At 30.2% G+C, this 19667-nt stretch overlaps 1 protein-coding gene across 1 annotated transcript; it reads right to left on the reverse strand.

The window, feature by feature from the left end:
- Window positions 1-11700: 11700 nt before the first annotated feature.
- Window positions 11701-14123, reverse strand: LOC133781839 (V-type proton ATPase 16 kDa proteolipid subunit). The gene is made up of 3 exons (XM_062220933.1): window positions 13916-14123; window positions 12966-13251; window positions 11701-12228 (listed from the first exon to the last, which is right to left on the reverse strand). Exons 1-3 carry the CDS (start codon window positions 13992-13994, stop codon window positions 12096-12098), a joined length of 498 nt encoding a protein of 165 aa, XP_062076917.1. The 5' UTR covers window positions 13995-14123; the 3' UTR covers window positions 11701-12095.
- Between the last annotated feature and the right edge of the window lie 5544 nt (window positions 14124-19667).

A 19667-nucleotide genomic window follows, 5' to 3' on the forward strand; every position in this document is an offset into this window, starting at 1 on the left:
AAGATTTTCTTCTTGAAAACTTTCTTGGCAATTTTGTAGGAAGTAGGTGTAAATTGTCAGTAGATGAGTTTGAATGTTAAACTAAAGATTAATGCTACATACACACTTAGGTGTCGGTTGGTATTTAGGAATCTGGAGACGATAGTAGAAATCTGAATACTTGTCCATATTTGGTACTAACTTTGAATTTTTCTAATCTGAAAAATAGTACTCCAGGGGTTTTAACTTTTTTTTATTCTTGATTGAAGTGAAACCCACCTGACTGGTGGTTTTCAGATACTCAGGAATGTGAAACACTTCAAAATTATTATTATTTAAAAAAAAATTTTAAACCAATAATTTGTTAATGACTTATTTTATTTTTGAAGCTTATGAAAACTTGACAAATTTCTATGCACAACCAAATCCAGAAAGTGATATTCCCAGGAGATTCCAATATATAACCAAATACATGAATATAAGTTTCCAGACTATCAGATTACCATCTTTAACTTTCTCAGTAATATAAAACATGTGAACTCCTCATACTAAACGACCCCTTAAAGTGTACATACGTTTTACACTGTGGTGTGTATTCAATTTCAGCTATAGATATTCTAAATAGGGATCACATCACTTTATTTGATTTTGTGGTTAAGATTAAATACACGTTATTGTGTGTAAAAATTATGTACACTTTAAGTGTGTTCCAATCATTAGTCTAAACTCAAACTAAGGAATATTACTAAAAACAAATATGACTACGCAACTAAAGTTTTACTAGTATATTAGTAAAAGGCTTAGGGTCTGATTGGTTCGCAATTAGAAAACTGTATTTTTGAAAAGTGAGATTCTGAAATGAAAATCTGAATTTAGTGACTAAAAACATGTTTCTGAAAATGTGATTGGTTCAATATCTGTAAACTGTTTTTGAGTTTTAAAAAACTGAATCTGTGATTGGTATTAAATTTGAATATGTAATTGGTTCAACTTAATACGAATATTATTTTAATTTTATATATTCTATATACATATATTGTATAATATTACATTTTGATTTATCAATAGATTTAATTAAGTAAAATTTAATAATATTGATAAATTAAAATTTAATAATAGTGCATTGATTAAATTCATAAATTTGCTTCAGTATATAAGTGCTTTATTGCTTCAGTATATATATATAAATATATATGGAAGGCTTCTTAATGGTTACTACCCATAGATGTGTACTAAAAATTATGATGATGTGGCAACATAGTGACTTAGTATAGTAAGTCACTAACAAATATTTTTTTTTTCTACATTAATTTTGAATTTAGTTTTTTTTTGTCATAATTAATGTTGTTTCCAACTAATGAGAGACACTAGCTATATTTAGAATTTACATGCATTTGAGAAATGAAAAGTTTACAATATTATATTTTTATAATAAATATATGTTTTTCGTCAGGTAACCCTTCTAAAAATTTGAAAAAATCAAAATTTATGTTTAAAATTATTAATTAACAATTATAAATATGGATCATTGATTTTAATCCAATAATATTAAAGTAATCATCCATATATAGTAACCATTAAAAATATATTTATATATATAAATATATTATATATACTAACACACAATAGAAGTAAGTCACAATGAAAAAATCAGAAAATAGAGAAAACAATGTTTTATTATTTTCAATTATATAGGCAAAAGTTTAAAATTTTGTTTTAGAAAATAACTAACCATTCATGGATTATTGTGGGTCCACTTATTTTTAGTTTTTGGAAACATAAAATTGAATCATAATCACATACTAATCACGCCCTTATATTATATTATATTTATGATGTTTTGCTAGACTTTTAAAAAAATTCAGAACAATTTCATATTGTCATAAAAAAGAAATATAATTTAAATAAGAGTAGTATTAGTAATAAGCTTAGCTAGAATCATATTAACAAATAGTATTATCCCATAGAATTTTTAAACTATAAAGTCATGTATAATATATTTAGAGAAAACTTATAAGTATAAAATGATATAAATTCATTAAATTATAATATTTATTAGAAATGATGACTAGAATATACAACATAGTGAAAATTTGATGTAATTTTATGACCAATTTCTTTTCATTCAAAATCTGTTGATATAATATTTTTTAAAATTAGATAGTGAATCGTATTATTAGTTGCATAGTCCTCCCTCAAGATCAAGAACTAAACCAAATATTTTTAAGGACCATGAGGAAAAACAAGTAAGGACCAATAATAATATAAAACTATCCAAATATATATATATATATATATAATATTATTTTGGGTCTTTGTGTTTTAGTTTAATTTCACAATGAATCTTCTATTTTAAAAAATATATTTTTAGATCTTGTATTTTGTCATATAGTTAAAAATGACCCTCTAAATTTGAATTTGATCAAAATATTATCATATATAACTTCATAAAAATTGATGCATGTCGCAGATTCATGTGTATTTTCCAAGTCGATGACTCTATAAATGAAGCATGAGAACAGTAATATTTTGTTCGAATTCGAATTATGAGATCATTATTAATCATTTGACAAAATACATGACCCAGATATATATTTTTAAAGATAAATGGTCTATTATAGAATTAAGTTAAAATATAGGGATATTTGCGGCATAAGTACCTAATGTTTGAGTTTTGTACGCGGCATAGACCTAATATTTATTTTTAGTGGCAAAAGTACCCAAAGTCAGTAAATCTGTAATTCCGTCAGCCTCCTCCGTTAGGTTCCGTTTCGTGATGACTGGACCAACACGTGTCACTTCGTGATTGGTCCAACTCAATAATATTTTTAAAATAATTATGATTTGGACCAATAAAAACGTGACACGTGTCTGCCTAACGGAGGAGACTGACGGAATTATAATTTTACTGACTTTGGGTACTTTTGCCACTAAAAATAAACATTGGGTTTATGCCGCGTACAAAACCTAAACATTGGGTACTTATGCCGCAATTATCTCTAAAATATAATAGCAATTCTAATAGGAGTGGTGTTGATAGTTGCTTAACAGGGTTAGGTAGACGAGGTGGAGAGGTTTTTATTAGAACAAAGAAAGGCAACCCTCTATCTTTTTTTTAATTAGCTAGATTTATTAAAATAACTATTGTAGGGTTAGTTAAGTCATCATTAGAGTTGTTCTAAGAGCACTTCTAATGGATGCGTTACTCCATTCTTTAAAATACTTCCCCAAAACACATTTTTTTCTATTTAACTTCTAAGTTTTACATTATAACATATATCAGTTTCTCTATATATTTTTCTACATCATTTAAATATTATATATTTAAATATATTTTATTAATTAAAGTAAAATAAAATAATTGAAAAAGAAAAAAAAATATATACTAAATGGGAGAGAGAAAGCTTATAAAGAAAAAGAATAATATTAAAATATTATATAAATGATATGTAAATGTAGATATGGATTAATTGGAGTATGTGCATAGCTATTATAAATATATATGTATAAAATAGTTGATGGAATATATTTTTGTGAGTTTTAGCTAAATATTATAGAGAAAGTATATTACAAAATACACCACCAAAAATATATATATTTTATAATTTACCTCAAACTTTTACATTATACCATACATCAACTTCTATATTTTTTCGCTACATCATTTAAATATTATATTTTAAAAAAATATCTTATTCATTTTACTTATATAAAATAATTAAATATAATAGTATCACACTCATATATATACAAAAGCTTCTAAAAAACTAGTAAAATATTTACAACTTGATGAATAGTGTTTCACTATATATAGAGAAAGACTATTCATTTAGGCAAAAAAATATAATTTTACATTACCTATTGGAAGACTATTTAACAATTTTTTTCTCTATATTATAAAAAATTAGATATTTTACCTCTTCTATTGGGAGTACTCTAAGGACCTAAAATAGAATATTATTTTTATTATTATTTAAAAAAAAAATATCTTTTTCGTAAGGTCATGGCTCTTTATGGTCTCGTGGGTCTGTTATTAGATGATGCATGTGACACTTTGATTGGCCTCACACAATTCTGCTACACTTGGTGCAAAAATTAGAAACAATGCTGAGTCACGAGGTGTACACTCAATATTATATATATATATATCTTTATATTTATTTATTTATTTATGAGTACTGCCATGCCATTAAAGCACACTATTTTATGGTTCGCCGCAGCTTCTAAAATCCAAGGTGCATGGGGTGTAAGTTTTATTGTTTATGTAGGAAAATTGTAGACCATGTATATTTTATCAATAGAATAAAATTATAAAGAACAAAAAGATATTTAAAAGAAAAAGTGTTATTAAATTTATATATTTATATGGTTAAGGTGAGAAGAGATTTTATAGAAACATGGTTTAGGTAGATTAGATCCGTTTGAATAAATTATAATGTATAGGTCATTTGAAAACATATATATATATATATATATGAGCATGATCAACCTAATGAATACTTAAAAAGAACAACTTAGTTCTAGTTTTTGTTTAAGTTCATATGCCCAAACTAACCAACTTTAATACTATTTCATTTATTTTTTAATTACTACTATTGTTACATATTTTTATAAGCATTCATTCTGGCTATCTTATAGTTTATTTTACTAGTTATTTTTTTTATTTGTTAACACACAGTATCAAATATGGTTAAGTTTTTAAACATTAACAATAATCGTTCACTAGAACTGTATTAATTTTTGTTACCAAAATATTTGTCTAAATTCTTTTTTTTTTGTTCATTTTATATGCTTAATTCTTAAGAGAGATAGAGAGAGAGAGAATTTAAGGGGAAAATTAAAAAAAAAAAAAAGATATTAGAAAAATTCTAGGTTTTAAAACAGTGTTAGAATATCCTTAAAAAAACACTGGTAGAATAATATTATAGGCACTGGGTGTAATATATCTGGAATAGTTTAAATTTGCTGTAATAAATGATTTTGTAAAACTTTGTTGTATATATTATCATACAAAACCCATTAAAAAAACTACCAATATTTATATATATTGAGTATTACATAGCTCACATTCTCTTCGAAATCTTTTGCAAACTTCCGACTAATTGAAAGACAACACATCAACTCTGAACAATGTTCAAATAGGGTGTACGTAATTTTTATTCTTATTCTTTATGAAAAATATTTTTATTTTGATTACCATAAAAAATAAAAGTTTTTAAATTTGGCTCCGCCACTTATATAGGCTCAAATTTTTTTTTTGAAGAAAATGTGCTGTAAAAACAATCCATTAAAAAAAAAATACTCAGTCTGTCAATCCAATATGAAACACAGATGAGTGAGTAGTAATATTTTAAAAAAAAATAATACAAGTACTCATTGATTTGATTTAAATGATATATGTGCAATGATACAATTTTAAATTGATATATTCTCATTTTAGAATAATAATGACTAAGTATAACACAGAAAATTGTATTACTCAACTCAAATAACATTTCTTAGAAGAAGTAATCACCAAGTAGAAGTCAATTTAACATTTTTAGATAGCAAGGAATTTATTCTAAACCCAATTTATAACGATGACAACATGTAAGGTTTGAGTAAGTTATTTTTATTCTCCCACTTTATTGAAAATGTCTTACTCCTATCATATTCTATTATCTTATTATTTTAAACAAGTTATGTAAGAGTATTATCCTTGCAAGTAAAGTTTACCTGTAAAAAATTCCACTCTCATTAAATTTAAGAATAAAAGAAAAATGACATAATATAATTTTATGATCAACATGTATGTATACATTTTATCTATTTACCATATAATTCTAACATATATTAGTGAAATTATGATATATATAATATTAATATACAATTAGGTGATTATGCATTTATTTCTATAATAATTATATAATTTTATACTAATATATTAAATATTAAAAACTTATAACTAGAAGGAACAACGACGAAATTGGACTTAGTAATGTTTCTCGTTTGTTAGCAATGTAAGGCCCAGTTGTGAGCATTGATTTACTGGAGTACAAATTACACGGGGTGTCCAGTTTTAAAGATGTTATTTACTTTTTAGCTATTTTTTAAAAAAATAAATATTTTACTCAATATTTATTTGAATTTACCAATTATACCCTTCAGTCATAGCTAAATTATATGAGTATAAGCAAATGTATTATAGGAAATGTCATTATAATAATGGGTAAAATTTAACTAAATTTATTTAATAGCTAATTTTAGTTAACTATAATCCTAAAAGTGAGTACTTATAAAGTAATCCCTTTATTGCAGCCCACTAAGGCCCAAGATTGCATTCTCTCAATAGCTAAAGAAGTAAAATAAGGATCTTTCACATTGATGCAGTCTACCAACCAATTGGGCCATATCAAGGGAAGCCCACAATTTGTAATAAAGAGGCAGCAATGAAAGTGAGAGAGGTAAGGGGATTGCAATTAGAGGAAGATGAAATTACATTTTATATGAGATTTTTAATAGTGTGTAAAAATATGTCTTTTTTAAACAAAAAATTAATCTATGGCCTTTTTTTTTTAAAGAATTTTCACTTTTATGGGTTATTTTCCCATATTTTTGTATAAAAGTTGGTTTATGCCATAATTTTACTCTTAATCAAGTTTTATTAATTTGAAATTGTATGTTTGTAATTTGATTATTATTTTTTTAGCTTATTTGTTTTTTATATTATTTTTATATAATTAATTTTATATTAAATTTTTCTTTGGTTATTTTGCAATTTTTTTTTTTTGTAATGTGAATTTTGTTTATTATTTTTTATTTATTATAAACATTTTTTCCTTTTTTTTAGATTGTATGTTTTTTTTTCAAATCCTGAGTAAGGTAACCAGTTACTTTATTGATCTTTAACAATTATGTAAAAAAAATCCTAGAGCTAGGTTAAATAATATGTACTAGGAGGAGTAACCAGATACACAAAGAAGTAACTTTCTGCCATAAGAGGGGTAACCAGTTACTATAAGAGGGGTGACGAGTTACTCATATTAAATATGAAAAAAAAACATCAAATTTGAATGAAAAAGAGTAAAAACACTTCATTAAAAAATGAAGAAGAAGTAACTATGATTTTAGTAACATAGGTAACCAGTTACCATAAAGAACCCAGAAATATACACACACATCAGAAGATGAAGATAGCCAGTTACCCCCATAAATATACTTACAAAGAAGGGGAAGATAATCAGTTACCCCCAGAAATATACACACAAAGAATGGGTTTGGACTCAAGTTACAGCATATGAGTTTTCGCTATATTAATTACCATAATATCCCTCCTTTTGCTGATGTATTTCTGTTTAATTTTGAGTTCCTATATGTGATTAGTTTTCTCTAAAATTGAGTTTTTGTTAATTAATTTTTTTCATACAAATTAGGGAAAGTTCAATTCTCATATTTTTGCAAAATAATGGCTAAAAAGTCATATTTATGAAAAATTATCTTAGAGGAAATTACACCAAATATGAGATTTTTTTTCTTAAATTTTGAAAAATATGAACAATTTTTTTTCCTTAAGTTTTTTATGGAATATTTTTGTTTTTATGGGAGTTTTTTTCCCATATATTTGTAAAATTTTATTTGTGTACCATATTTTATCTTTTATACATTTTTAGTAGTTAGTTTTTATATGTTTTGAGATTATTTTTATAATTTTAATCTATTTGTATTATTTTTTATCATTCATATGTTTTAAAATATTTTTTTTACATAATTCTTTGAAGAAAAAAATCTGAGACATGCATCACCATACTTTTATTCCCATTTCTTCTTCTTTTATTCTATTTTTTATCTTCTTCAATCATTATTTTATCCGTAGTAACTGGTTACCACTATCAAAACAATTTTGATTTTTTTTTTGTGATAGTAATCCAGTGTCATTGTCAATTTTTTTAGTGATGTGTGGTAACTGATTACAACAATAAAAAATAAATGTATTTTTTAAGTGGTGTTGTAGTAACTAGTTACAACTATAGAAATTATTTTGATTTTTTTAGTAATGTATCATTATCAAAATATCAACTGAATTATAACTGGTTACTTGGTGATATTTGAAAGAAAAGAAAAAACTGATATGAAAAAAATAAACTAAATTGATCGTGAATGTAACTGGTTACAACTAGGTCTAAAAAACAAAATAGATATGAAAAAAGAACAAAAGCAATGGTAACCGGTTACTTACCTAGATCTAGAAACAAATAGGATCACAAACAAAAAAGTTAAACTGGTCATAATCGTAACTGGTTATAGATTCATTCTAAAAAAAAATAATCAATTGCCATGGTACCTGGTTACTTAGTCAGGTGTGAAAACAAAATCAGATCTAAACAAAAAAATCTAAATTAATTGTTATTGTAACTGGTTACAGCTAGATCTAAAAAAAATCAAATATGAATAAAAAGAATTAGACACCATTGTACCCGATTACTTAAACAAATCTGGAAAAAAAACCCCAGAAATCAGAACAAATCATGACTGTAACCGGTTACAGTTAGGTTTAGAAGGAAAAAAAATTAAATATGAAGTGCAAAATCAGATTTGAAATGACAAAACCAGATGTGAAGAAGAAGAAGAAGAAGAACAACAACAAAGATAATAAAAATAAAACTAGATCTGAATAAGAAGAAGAAGAAGAACTAGAGGGGCGGAGGAACGTCGTCGTGAGGGGCAGGGGCGGAGGTGTGTCGTCGTTGTTGGGGCGAGGGTGGAGGTAGCATCACTGGTGGAGGGTTGAGATGAGAGAATCAAATGGGAGAGGAGAGAGGAAGAAAAGAGAAAAGAGAGAGATATATCGTGAGGGAGAGAAAGGAGAGAGTGAAAGAGAGTTTTGTGTATTTATGATTATGGTAATCTATTTTTTTTATATTCTATGGAATTACCATTTTTTTTTCCTCAAAACTTACCATATTTTGTATAATTATTTTTTTCCCATAGACATAGAAATTATATTTATTTTACCATATTTATGTAAACGTTTTATCAATCTAAACTTGAAACCTCCTATTTGCCTATAAAAATGTTGCCTACTTCCACACTCATATATTGTTTAACACGTGTTGATGGAACATAATAACAAATTCATATTACCCTTGGAAAGAAATAGAACTTTAAAAAAATTACTTTGATTCACCTAGTTCTTTTTCGACACACCCACAAAAATTAGCTAATTTGAATATCAATTAATCACATCGAAGCTTCCATTATATTTATCTCTTTTGTGCGATTCAGAAATAGTAATTGATTTAGTAAATCTATACTCTGCGGAGTTCCCAAAATAATTTCTTTATTCTATTATTAATCAAGAATTTCGTGTACAACAACAAGAACGACCCTTACAAACCCACGAAGTAATACCTATCATGAGGGTAGTTAGACAAATAATACCTATCCTTTTCCACGACTCCTAATATTCATGTTTTGGCTTGTTGTTTATCTCTCCTTAAGATAATGTGGACACTGCTGTAGATGGTGTTGAAGGAAAAGTGACTGATAGGAAATTCAGGTGGTCAAATTCTGGCTTCAACAATCATGTCATTTGTTGTTACTTTAAAAAATGTTGTCGAAGCAAATGTTATCCTATATGGTATTGAAGTTGGTAGGTGCCTACTGCTTAGGCTATGTGGAGATTAATGTAGAATGATGATGCTTAGTAAACTCTATATTTTGCGTTCTCTTTCACACTCACCTTCTTTCATGCATGATATGTGGATATTATTCAATTTTTTATATTTTAATATTTTTTCAAATCATTAGTGGAATCCACGTGTCATTTATTAATTTAAAAGAGTACAAAAGTGAGTATAACATAGAGTGTATTTAACATTTATGTAAGAGTGTAATCCTCTTTGGTATTATTGTTAGAGACATTATCTATGTATGTAATACTTCTTCCACTGTCATCTTCCAATAATGTCTAAAAATACATGCTTTGGGAAAACTTACTTGCTCTATTAATATAAGAAATATTTGGTAGTCAGGACCCTTCTTGTATTTAGTTCTCAATCGTGGCTGATTTATGATTATTCTAAATCTATGACAGCTATACTTTTTAGGTTGTTTATTTTTAATGAATCTATATATATTTTTTGTTTATTATTTATATATCAGTAAAAAATACTAGTGGTCATTCAACAATAAAATCTCTCAATTTCTTTTACTTTTTCCTGGTATGAAATAATTGAGATAATTTTGATATTCCGTATTCCTCTCTTGTACCCACATAGCAAAAGAATACTTTCATTCCTTCTTACCTTCCATCTCTAGATTTTTAACCAGTTATATATTTGCAACGCATGATGTAAAATCAAATCTAAATTTTTTTATTATGGTTCAGAAACGATTGTACCGACATAGATTTTTAACTACTTATATTCCTCTCTTGTATCCACATAGTAACTTAAAGTGCAATTTTGTGTATTTTCTATGTTAGACGATAAGGTTCAGAAACGATTCTCTTTACATATTTTGCCAAAAATATTTGTTAGTGCATAAACCAAAAATGCAACTGGCTACTAATGGTAATGGTATAAAGAACTCTTACACTATTTAAACCATTAAATAGTGGTTTAAATAGTGTAAGAGTTCTTTATACCATTAAATTTTTTCATTATCCAACACCAAAGATGATTTGTTGGAAGATCTAAAAGAATGGTATAATGGTGAGCTTTAAAAAAAAAGGATAAATTGTTATTTTTTTTCTTATTATTCTTTCAAATTATTACCCTTTCAAAGTTGTGTCTCCAAATTATTCACACATTCAAAATTCTCTCCAAAACTAATTAAACTACCAACAGTAGATCTTTCGGAATCTCAGTTTTGAAAAAACTATATTTTTCAAATGACCAAAAATTTTATAACTATATTTCAAAAGAGCAAAAATCTTATTTCATCAATTTTTTAGCATGCTATGTGAGCTCTTTCATTAAGTTTTGGATGGAAGATCTATTTATGATATTTTAATTAGTTTGAGATGAGTTTTTATAATACAAAATAATTTGGAGATTCAAGTCTTAAAAACAATAATCCAGGGATAAAAAATCATGTTGGTCAAATGAGTGAGATTGTCAATAAACAAAAGATACAAAATATAGCTACATATTTATGGATATGTTGATAATTCTTTAAGTTTAAATTTTGATTAATGATATATAACCCTTTATTGTGCTCAACACCAAAAGAAGTGATATATTATGTAGGGTTTAGAATGTTCAGTACCAATTATTAAATTAGAGTACATGAAACATAATTGTAAACTCAACTACATATAAAATAAATATCATATGATATATAGTGTCAGGCAAAGATGTGAGTTAGATTTGGGTTCATTGGTCTGCCTGTCTTTATGTCCCTAGTCAACTTTTTATGATCAAGTCCACGACGGACCCATCTAGTACTGGTTGGGCACTTGATTAGGGCAAAGACCAATAGGACAATACGCACGCACGCGCCTAGGACATCGTTCCTTGATACAATATAACCTTAAGCTAACATGCCATTGCCAGCGCATATGGCAATATTATCTTATGAATATAAACTCAGACTAGTTAGCACGTTATCATAAGAAGCCTAGAAATTCTTGTTTCAAAAAGGGTTTATCATAACCAAGAAAAAATGGTATCCACAAACGACTGACCAGAGTAGCATTCCCCCGAATATTCTAAGAACGAAAAATAAAAAAGAAACTGGGGCAGCACATAATGCAGAGTTTGGGATTCGATAAAAGTATTCAATGAATATAACATGGTACATGCACTACTACCTCCATAATTATAAATACTATACCGGTTGTTCAACGGTGTCTAACAAAAATACACAAAGACTGATAATATAATGCAAGGGGGTTCAGCTTCAAAAGCTTTTTATTCGGTCAAGAAACTCAATCTTACTTCTAAAAGCAAAACAACACCATGTGACTGGAAGGGCAGTTACTACCACAAATATAATTTTAGGGGATCCTGCAACGTTTATCCAGCGATTATCATCTTCACTAACCGATAATGGCAAGAAAAAAATTAAATGCTTCCACCCAACCTTGAAGTAACATAATAAGCGATAAAAGAATATTTAGCTGCAATGGCCGCTTCTCATTCGGCTCTGGACTGGCCAGCACGGGAAGACAAGATAATGCCAACGATAAGACCGTACAGGGCAAGAGCTTCAGCAAAGATGAGAATGAGAATCATACCAACGAAAAGTTTTGGCTGCTGTGCATTAGCTCTGCAACACAAGATCATTTAGTTAGCACAATGAACAAATAATAATAATAATAATCAGTCTTGCATTCACTATAACATCAAATCAACATAAAAAAAACATTCCCAAAATGTCAACATGGTTAAGGTCATAACTAGCATGTTGGGAACCACTTTCCCCACAAGTGACAAGATTGTGAAAAAAAAAGTAGTTTCTAACTTTTGAGGTTATCTTTTAGTTTTTCATAGATAGATATCACGAAATTGTAGCTGGACAGTTTCAACAATAATATATACATAGTTCTAAGTTGAACCCAAATCTAAATCATGCTACACCATGAGTTAAACTTAAAATCTTTGCTAGAAGTTATATTATTCTTAAACGTGAGTAAAGAATAAACACACTGTCAAAAATGTTTGGAATTAACTTAATGGATGACTTGCATATAAAACAATTAAATTTTGCAATAACTTGGAACATTAATCAGCAACTTCTGGATCTACTACTTTAAGATGCATCAACTATTCACTAGAAAACCATAATTTTGCTACTTCTTGTGATTTGGATTCATCCTCCATGCAGAAGCTTTTAGGTGTGTTTCAATAATCAATTAAGTGATTTAAAACTGGAAATTAATTAACACTGTCAGTTCCGAAAAAAGGATGATAGAGCATTTCATCTCAAACCAGTAAAAATTATGCCTTGAATAGAATAAGTTAAGCACACAAGTAGTTATTCAACTTTCATATAGAGGAACGTACCTAACACCAGCATCACCAACAATACCAATGGCCATTCCAGCTGAAAGCCCAGCAAGACCACAAGCAAGACCAGAGGAAAGATGAGCATAACCATCAAAAAGGTAGTATGATTTTGCCTTTGGGTTAATCCCTGTACTGATGATAACAGCAATGATAAGACCATAAATACCCAAAACTCCAGCCATAACAACTGGAACAATGGACTTCATGACCAGCTCGGGCCTCATTACTCCCATAGATGCCACACCAACACCACTCTTTGCTGTGCCATAGGCAGCTCCCATACCTAAGAATCCAAGATCAATACACAAAGCAGTAAGCTCCACTTAATCATAGGGATCTAAACAAGTGAAAACACAAAAAGTCTAAACCCTTGGATAAACTCAAGTAAAAAAAACTCGGAAACAAATACAATTACCGATCTCAACCAAATTTATTAGATCTAACACCTTATTATGAGTAAAGCATTAATTCTGGGTGAGATTCAAATGATCAACGATGAAACTCAACTCTAAACAAGATCCAGGGAAAAATAAACCCCAAAACCCTATTCTCCAATAAAAACGAAACGAAAAAAAGATAACCCACAAAGTTAAATTGCGTTTGACCAAAGCAAATAGTTACACAAAACCCAAGCTTTATTCACCGCGTTCCTAACCGAATAGTATAGGTTTAGAACTCAAATCAGATCAAGACCCAGATCATTTAAACCTCCAATTTTTACGATCAATACAGAAATAACAGCAAAATGAGTCGAATTCACTACTAATCGACTATTCTCATCATATCACAATCAATGAATTGAATCAGACTAAGAATAACAATAATAATTAAAATTTCGGTCATTTTTCAAAAAACCCCCCATTTTCCTGGAAAACAAACAGATCCCAAATCCCCAATCTGTAAGTAGGGAAATCGAAGTTGAAGGTTAAGGTTAGGGATTTAATTACAGGAGAAAACGAGGGCCGCAGCGGCTCCGAGGAAGCCGAAGAACGGTGCCGTTTCATCGCCGCTGAAGGTTGAAGACATTGTCGTATTCGGATCTGGGACGATGTCGTCTGGATCTCAAGAGTTACGATCTTCCCAGAGAGTTCGTGGAGCTACGAATTTCGATCTCTCTCTAAACTCTGTGGTTGTCCTTTAGTACGAATTGAATTAAAAATAGTGTCAACCCAACTGCTTTATAATTCATTTGAAGAAGATACTTATTGGTTTCTTGGGCTCATTCTAGGCCCATCAGTATCAGTTTCAATCTCATAGTGTGGGCTGGCCCATCGATGGTGGTTCTTAAATGGGCCTGTACAAGACTTATCAAGCTTTAGGGAAAAAAGTAGTTTACAAATACGAGAAAAATATATATAGTCTAAATTTACGGGGAAAAAAATAATTATACAAAATATGTTAAGTTTTGGAAAAAAAGAAGTTTAAAATATAGTAATTTCATAAAATATAAAAAATAAATTACCATAAACTTAATTACACAATTCTCTCTTCTCTCTCTCAATATCTTTCTCTCTTCTCATCTCTTTTTTACTCCTCCCCATTTAGTGTCCATCTCAGATATCTGCCGGTGATGCCACCTCCGTCGCTGCCCCCAACGACGACGACCTGGTTCTTCTTCTTCTTCTTTGTGACACTTTATTTTTTGAGGTTCAATTCATACTTAAAACAAACACATAACCCAAAAAAATGTAGAGATGAATTATATATATATACATTTGTGAAAAGAATACATGTTCTTTAAAGAAATATTATACCTTATATCCAGATTTGAGTATAGCTTCAAGTTGATGATTCCAATAGTCCGAAACTTGGAGAGTTGAATCAAAATCAAAAGATATTTCTTGTCGTTTCGTTTCTGCAAAATATAAATATATATATGTACATCTTCTTTTTTTTTTCTTCTTCTTTCTTTCGTCTTCTTCTGTCTTTCTTATTCTTCTTTTTCTTTCTTCAAATTTGATTTTATTATTCTTCTTTTTCACATCTGATTTTGTCCTTCATATTTGATTTTTTTGGGTTTTTTTTTCCAAATCTGTTTAAGTAACCAGGTACCATGACGTCTGATTCATTTTATTCATATCTGATTTTTTTTTGACTCAGCTGTAACTAGTTACAATAACGATTTATTTATATTATTTTGTTTAAATTTGATTGTGTTTTCACACCTGACTAAGTAACCAGGTACCATGGCAATTGGTTCTTTTTTTTAGATTTGATTTTTTTTCAAAACTCGCTGTAACCAGTTACGATCATGATCAGTTTAGATTTTTTATTTGAATCTTATTTTTTTCCAAATCTGGCTAAGTAACCGGTTACCATCGCAACTGTCTCTGTTTTTTTTTCATTTTTTTTCAGACCTAGTTGTAACCAGTTACCTTCACGATCAATTTAGTTTATTTTTTTCATATCATGTTTTTTCTTCCAAATCTCACTAAGTAACTAGTTACAATTCAGTTGATATTTTGATAATGGTACATTACTTACAAAAATAAAAATTATTTTTATAGTTGTAACCAGTTACTATAACACCACTTAAATAATAAAACTGATTTTTATTGTAACCGGTTACCACACATCACTAAAAAAATGGACAGTGACATACGATTATTATCACAAAAAAAAAATCAAAATTGTTTTGATAGTGGTAACCAATTGTGGATAAAATATTGATTTAAGAAGATAAAAAAATGAAAGAAAAGAAGAAAAAATGAGAATAAAAAATATGGTGATGAATGTCTCAGTTTTTTCTTTCAAAGAATTATGTAACAAAATATTTTATCAAATATAAATTATAAAAACTAACACAAATAGATTAAAAGTATAAAAATAATATCAAAATATATCAAAAATAAATACTGAAAAAAGTATAAAAGATAATTTATGGTATACAAATAAAGTTTTACAAATATATGGGAAAAAACTCCCATAAAAATGTAAACAAGAGTGAACGTACGAGTCATGTTTGTATTGATATATCTCACTCATTTCTAAATGAGAATTAATTGGAAAAATTAACATCTCTTTCAAATTGTTGCTAAGCATAAATCATACATTAACAAAAACAAAAAATTGAACATTTTATCCACCTTTATAATTTATTAACTTTAAAGTCTAGTTATTTGTAAAATCATTTTGTTTTTGTGTTTTACATTTATAATTTTTAAATATAAGTTTGGGTATATCTTATTCTTAGGTGGGGCATGAGTTTTGCCTCTGCCGGTGAGACTTAATCCTAAACCAAAAATTCAAGATGAGCCATTTGATTTTGGTATAATAAAACTTGTTGCAAGAGATTATTGTTGGGATAAAATTGACTAAAATAGAAAAGAAAAGAATGGACTTTTAATTCCTAACCTAAAACAAAATCTTACTAAGTTATTTGTCTTGTCTATTGACATGGTTGTATTTTCTTTGTTTTGTATGTAAAAGTTTATGTTGAGTTCTTGCAGTACTTTGTGAGAGTTAGATGAATGATATGCAAGTATACAATTGGAAGAAGACAAAGAAGAGGAAGAAGGGGGATTCTCATATGATAATGTTGAAGAGGAAGGGAGTATGATAGGAGATAGATGATAGATTGTGTTTGGTGGGGAAGTTTTTGATTGACAGATTGGTCGATTTTGAGGCTATGCAACACATGATGACATCTCTGTGGAGACCGGGAAGAGGATTATATGTAAAGAAATTAGAGGACAATTTGTTTCTGTTCCAATTCTATCATGAAGTGAATATTAAAAGAGTCATAGAAGGAAGCCCATGGACATTTAATAAGTGGCAACTGATTATAGAACGACTAAAACAAGAGGATGATTTGAGGTGGTTGAAACTAAATAAACTTGATATGTGGGTTCAACTTCATGATCTGAGACCATACTTCATGTCAGAAATGGTGGTGAAAGACATAGGGAACTACATTGGCTCTTTTGTGGAATCAGATTCAAACATTTCACTGGAGTATGGCAAGACTATCTGAGGGTCTGTGTCATTGTAAGTATTGAACAACCATTGAAAAGGAAGATGAAGATCATGAAAAATGGTGGAGAGTGGTTCTGGACATCTTTCAAATATGAGCGTGTTCCAATGTTTTGTTTCATAAGTGGCATTATTGGTCACTCTAAGAAGTTTTGTGAACATTTCTTTCAACAACCAGTGGAACAAATTTCTAAACTATATGAGGTTTGGATGCGTGCACAACCGAGAAGGCAGCATCATTTGATTGGGTCGAAGTGGTTGAGATCGAGACATATGACAGCTTCTCAGTTTTCAGGCGATGACAATAGAGAAGATGTTTCTTCACCAATCATGGTAACCAATCATATCACAATATCTACAGATGTAGACATGGAAAGAATGCATAACAAGAGAGTTGAGGGAGAGATTGTGGGGGAGGTTAATGGAGCTAGCGGGAAGCCGAGAATCGTGGAAAGTAATGTTGGTAAAAATGGAAAGTCAACTAGAGGAAAAGAAGCAGGAGAACAAAGTGATTTTCAAACTGGGGTGCTTGTTATTGCTGACCCTAAACAAAGAAGAACTTATGAGGAAATGAAGATTGGGCCTCATGTTTCAGAGAATGTGATTATGGGCCAAGAGGTTATTGGACTTCAAAAAAAATTTCAAGGGGCAGGACATGTGGATCAAGTCCCCCTATACTTATGAGTATTTTAAGTTGGAATTATCGTGGGCTTGGGAACCCACGGGCTGTCCAATTCCTAAAAAATATAGTAGTCACATGGGCATGGGATTTTGTAACCTTAGAGACTTCAATATAGCTTTTCTTGGCAAACAGAGATGGAGGTTATTGACAAGAGAGTACTTTTTATTAGGAAAGATGTTTAAAGCTAGATACATCCCTCATGATAATAATGCAAAGTTGGGTCACAATCCAAGTTTCATTTGGATAAGTATATGGGAATCTTAAATTTTTGTTAAGGCAAGGGTGAGGTGGTGTATAGGGTCGGGATGGGTTGTGAAGATTGTTAATGAGTCTTGGTGATAACTCTACAAAATAGAGTTATTTTACCGCATTTTTTATGTTAATTGTTGCTTAGTCTTTGAGTTTTTAAGTAACTTTTAAAGTTTTTAAGTAATTTTTAATTTATTAGTCTTATTGTAATTTTTTTTAGATTTTTATAGATATTTTATTATAATATGTTGTAGTTTAATTATTTGAAATTAATATTGTTAAGCTAGAAGTAAAAAGATGCAATTTTGAGCTTAAATGTTTAAATAGATTAAATTTTAATTAATATTTTCATGGAACTTATGTTGTATATTTTATTATTGAAAATATTTAGTTTTAATTTAATTTATGTTTTTTTTTTTAGAGAATTTGTTGCATTGTTTGCTCTTGAAAAAGCAAGAAAAGTGAAGGAAAAATGGCATTTTTAAGAGAAAAGAAAGAGCAAAAACAGGAGGCCCAAGCTCCAGCCTTCCTTCTCCTCACCGTGGGCCTGCCTGCCCCCATACGGCCCAAGCCCAGCTCCACGGCCCAATCCTTCCCAGCCAGCAAGTCCAGCCACTCCCCCAAGCCCACCACCGAAGCCCCCAGCCACCTGGGCTCGCGCCTCCTTGCACCACCTGAAGGCCCACGCCCAGCTGCTCCCCACGGGCTCACCTAGCCAGCCACCCGAGCCTCCTGCCTCCAACCTTTGGGCCATCCCTGCACAAACCGACCCAATCTCTGCCAGCAGCCTCCTTCCCAGCCAGCAAGCCCAGCCACACGGCCCAGACCGAACCCCAGCCAGCTGCCTCCCTTGCCTGGCCCAGCCACCCAACCAGCCCCCTTTGTGTTTTTTTGAGCCCAATTGTAACGCCCTACTTCCCTAGAGTCGTTACTAAATGAGTGTAAAACATGCAATTAACTCGCTAATTGAGGTTTTAAGACAAAAGTGTAGTTAAACCATAACAAAAGTCACATACTTTAAAAATATAACCATTCATTGAAAATTATAAGTGTTTAACATTTAGGATCCCAAAATACTGTTTGGAAATATTTACAACTCAAAATATAACTAAAGTCGGCTAAACGACAAAATTTAGGCTTAATACAAACATCTCCCAAAAATACCCGTGGCAGTGGTAGACAGGCAGGCCAAACATGTACACATCGCCTCACGCTCTCCGTACTCACAGTTGGTCAACTTTCCCCTTGCCCTTACCTGCACCATAGAGCACCCGCGAGCCGAAGCCCAGCAAGAAAACTCACACAAGCAGATAACATATGCATATCAATCATTCAACAAATAATCAAGTCGCCAACAGGCTAAACACATACGGTCATGCCGTCCCAAGTGCTTTACCAGGCCCTGGGTTCGCGGTCTACACCGTGAGGATATCCCAGGTATCCTATAGGGTCTCGCCCTGGCAACTCGCACCCCACGTGCTAAACGCTGCTCCCGGCCCCTTGCCGTACTCGGCCTTCGTCGTTCCCAGCTCTTGCTGTTCATTCACACATGTATGCACACATAGCATAATTAAACAAATACTTAAACATGTATAAACATAATCAATGGGGCTACGCCCTGCAACACAATCATATAGGGCCATGCCCTGCAACATAAGCTATAGGGCCTTGCCCTGCTCTACGGGTACAACAGTTTTGTTACCTGTGTCCCGAGCTTTCCAAGCAACGATGGCCCAAGCACAGTCTCCTAGTCCGAGCCTCGCTGAAACCCTAGTCACAACGCATCAATAAAATCC

Source organism: Humulus lupulus, chromosome 6, assembly GCF_963169125.1.
Source record: "Humulus lupulus chromosome 6, drHumLupu1.1, whole genome shotgun sequence".
Lineage (NCBI taxonomy): Eukaryota > Viridiplantae > Streptophyta > Magnoliopsida > Rosales > Cannabaceae > Humulus > Humulus lupulus.

What these genes read in the sequence shown, in the direction of transcription:
- LOC133781839 (XM_062220933.1), bottom strand. Translation starts at nt 13,994, where the DNA reads ATGTCTTCAACCTTCAGCGGCGATGAAACGGCACCGTTCTTCGGCTTC. An exon ending in TGCGGCCCTCGTTTTCTCCT is followed by an intron (nt 13,252 to 13,915) that starts GTAATTAAATCC and finishes TTGGATTCTTAG; the next exon opens with GTATGGGAGCTGCCTATGGC. An exon ending in GTTGGTGATGCTGGTGTTAG is followed by an intron (nt 12,229 to 12,965) that starts GTACGTTCCTCT and finishes CTTGTGTTGCAG; the next exon opens with AGCTAATGCACAGCAGCCAA.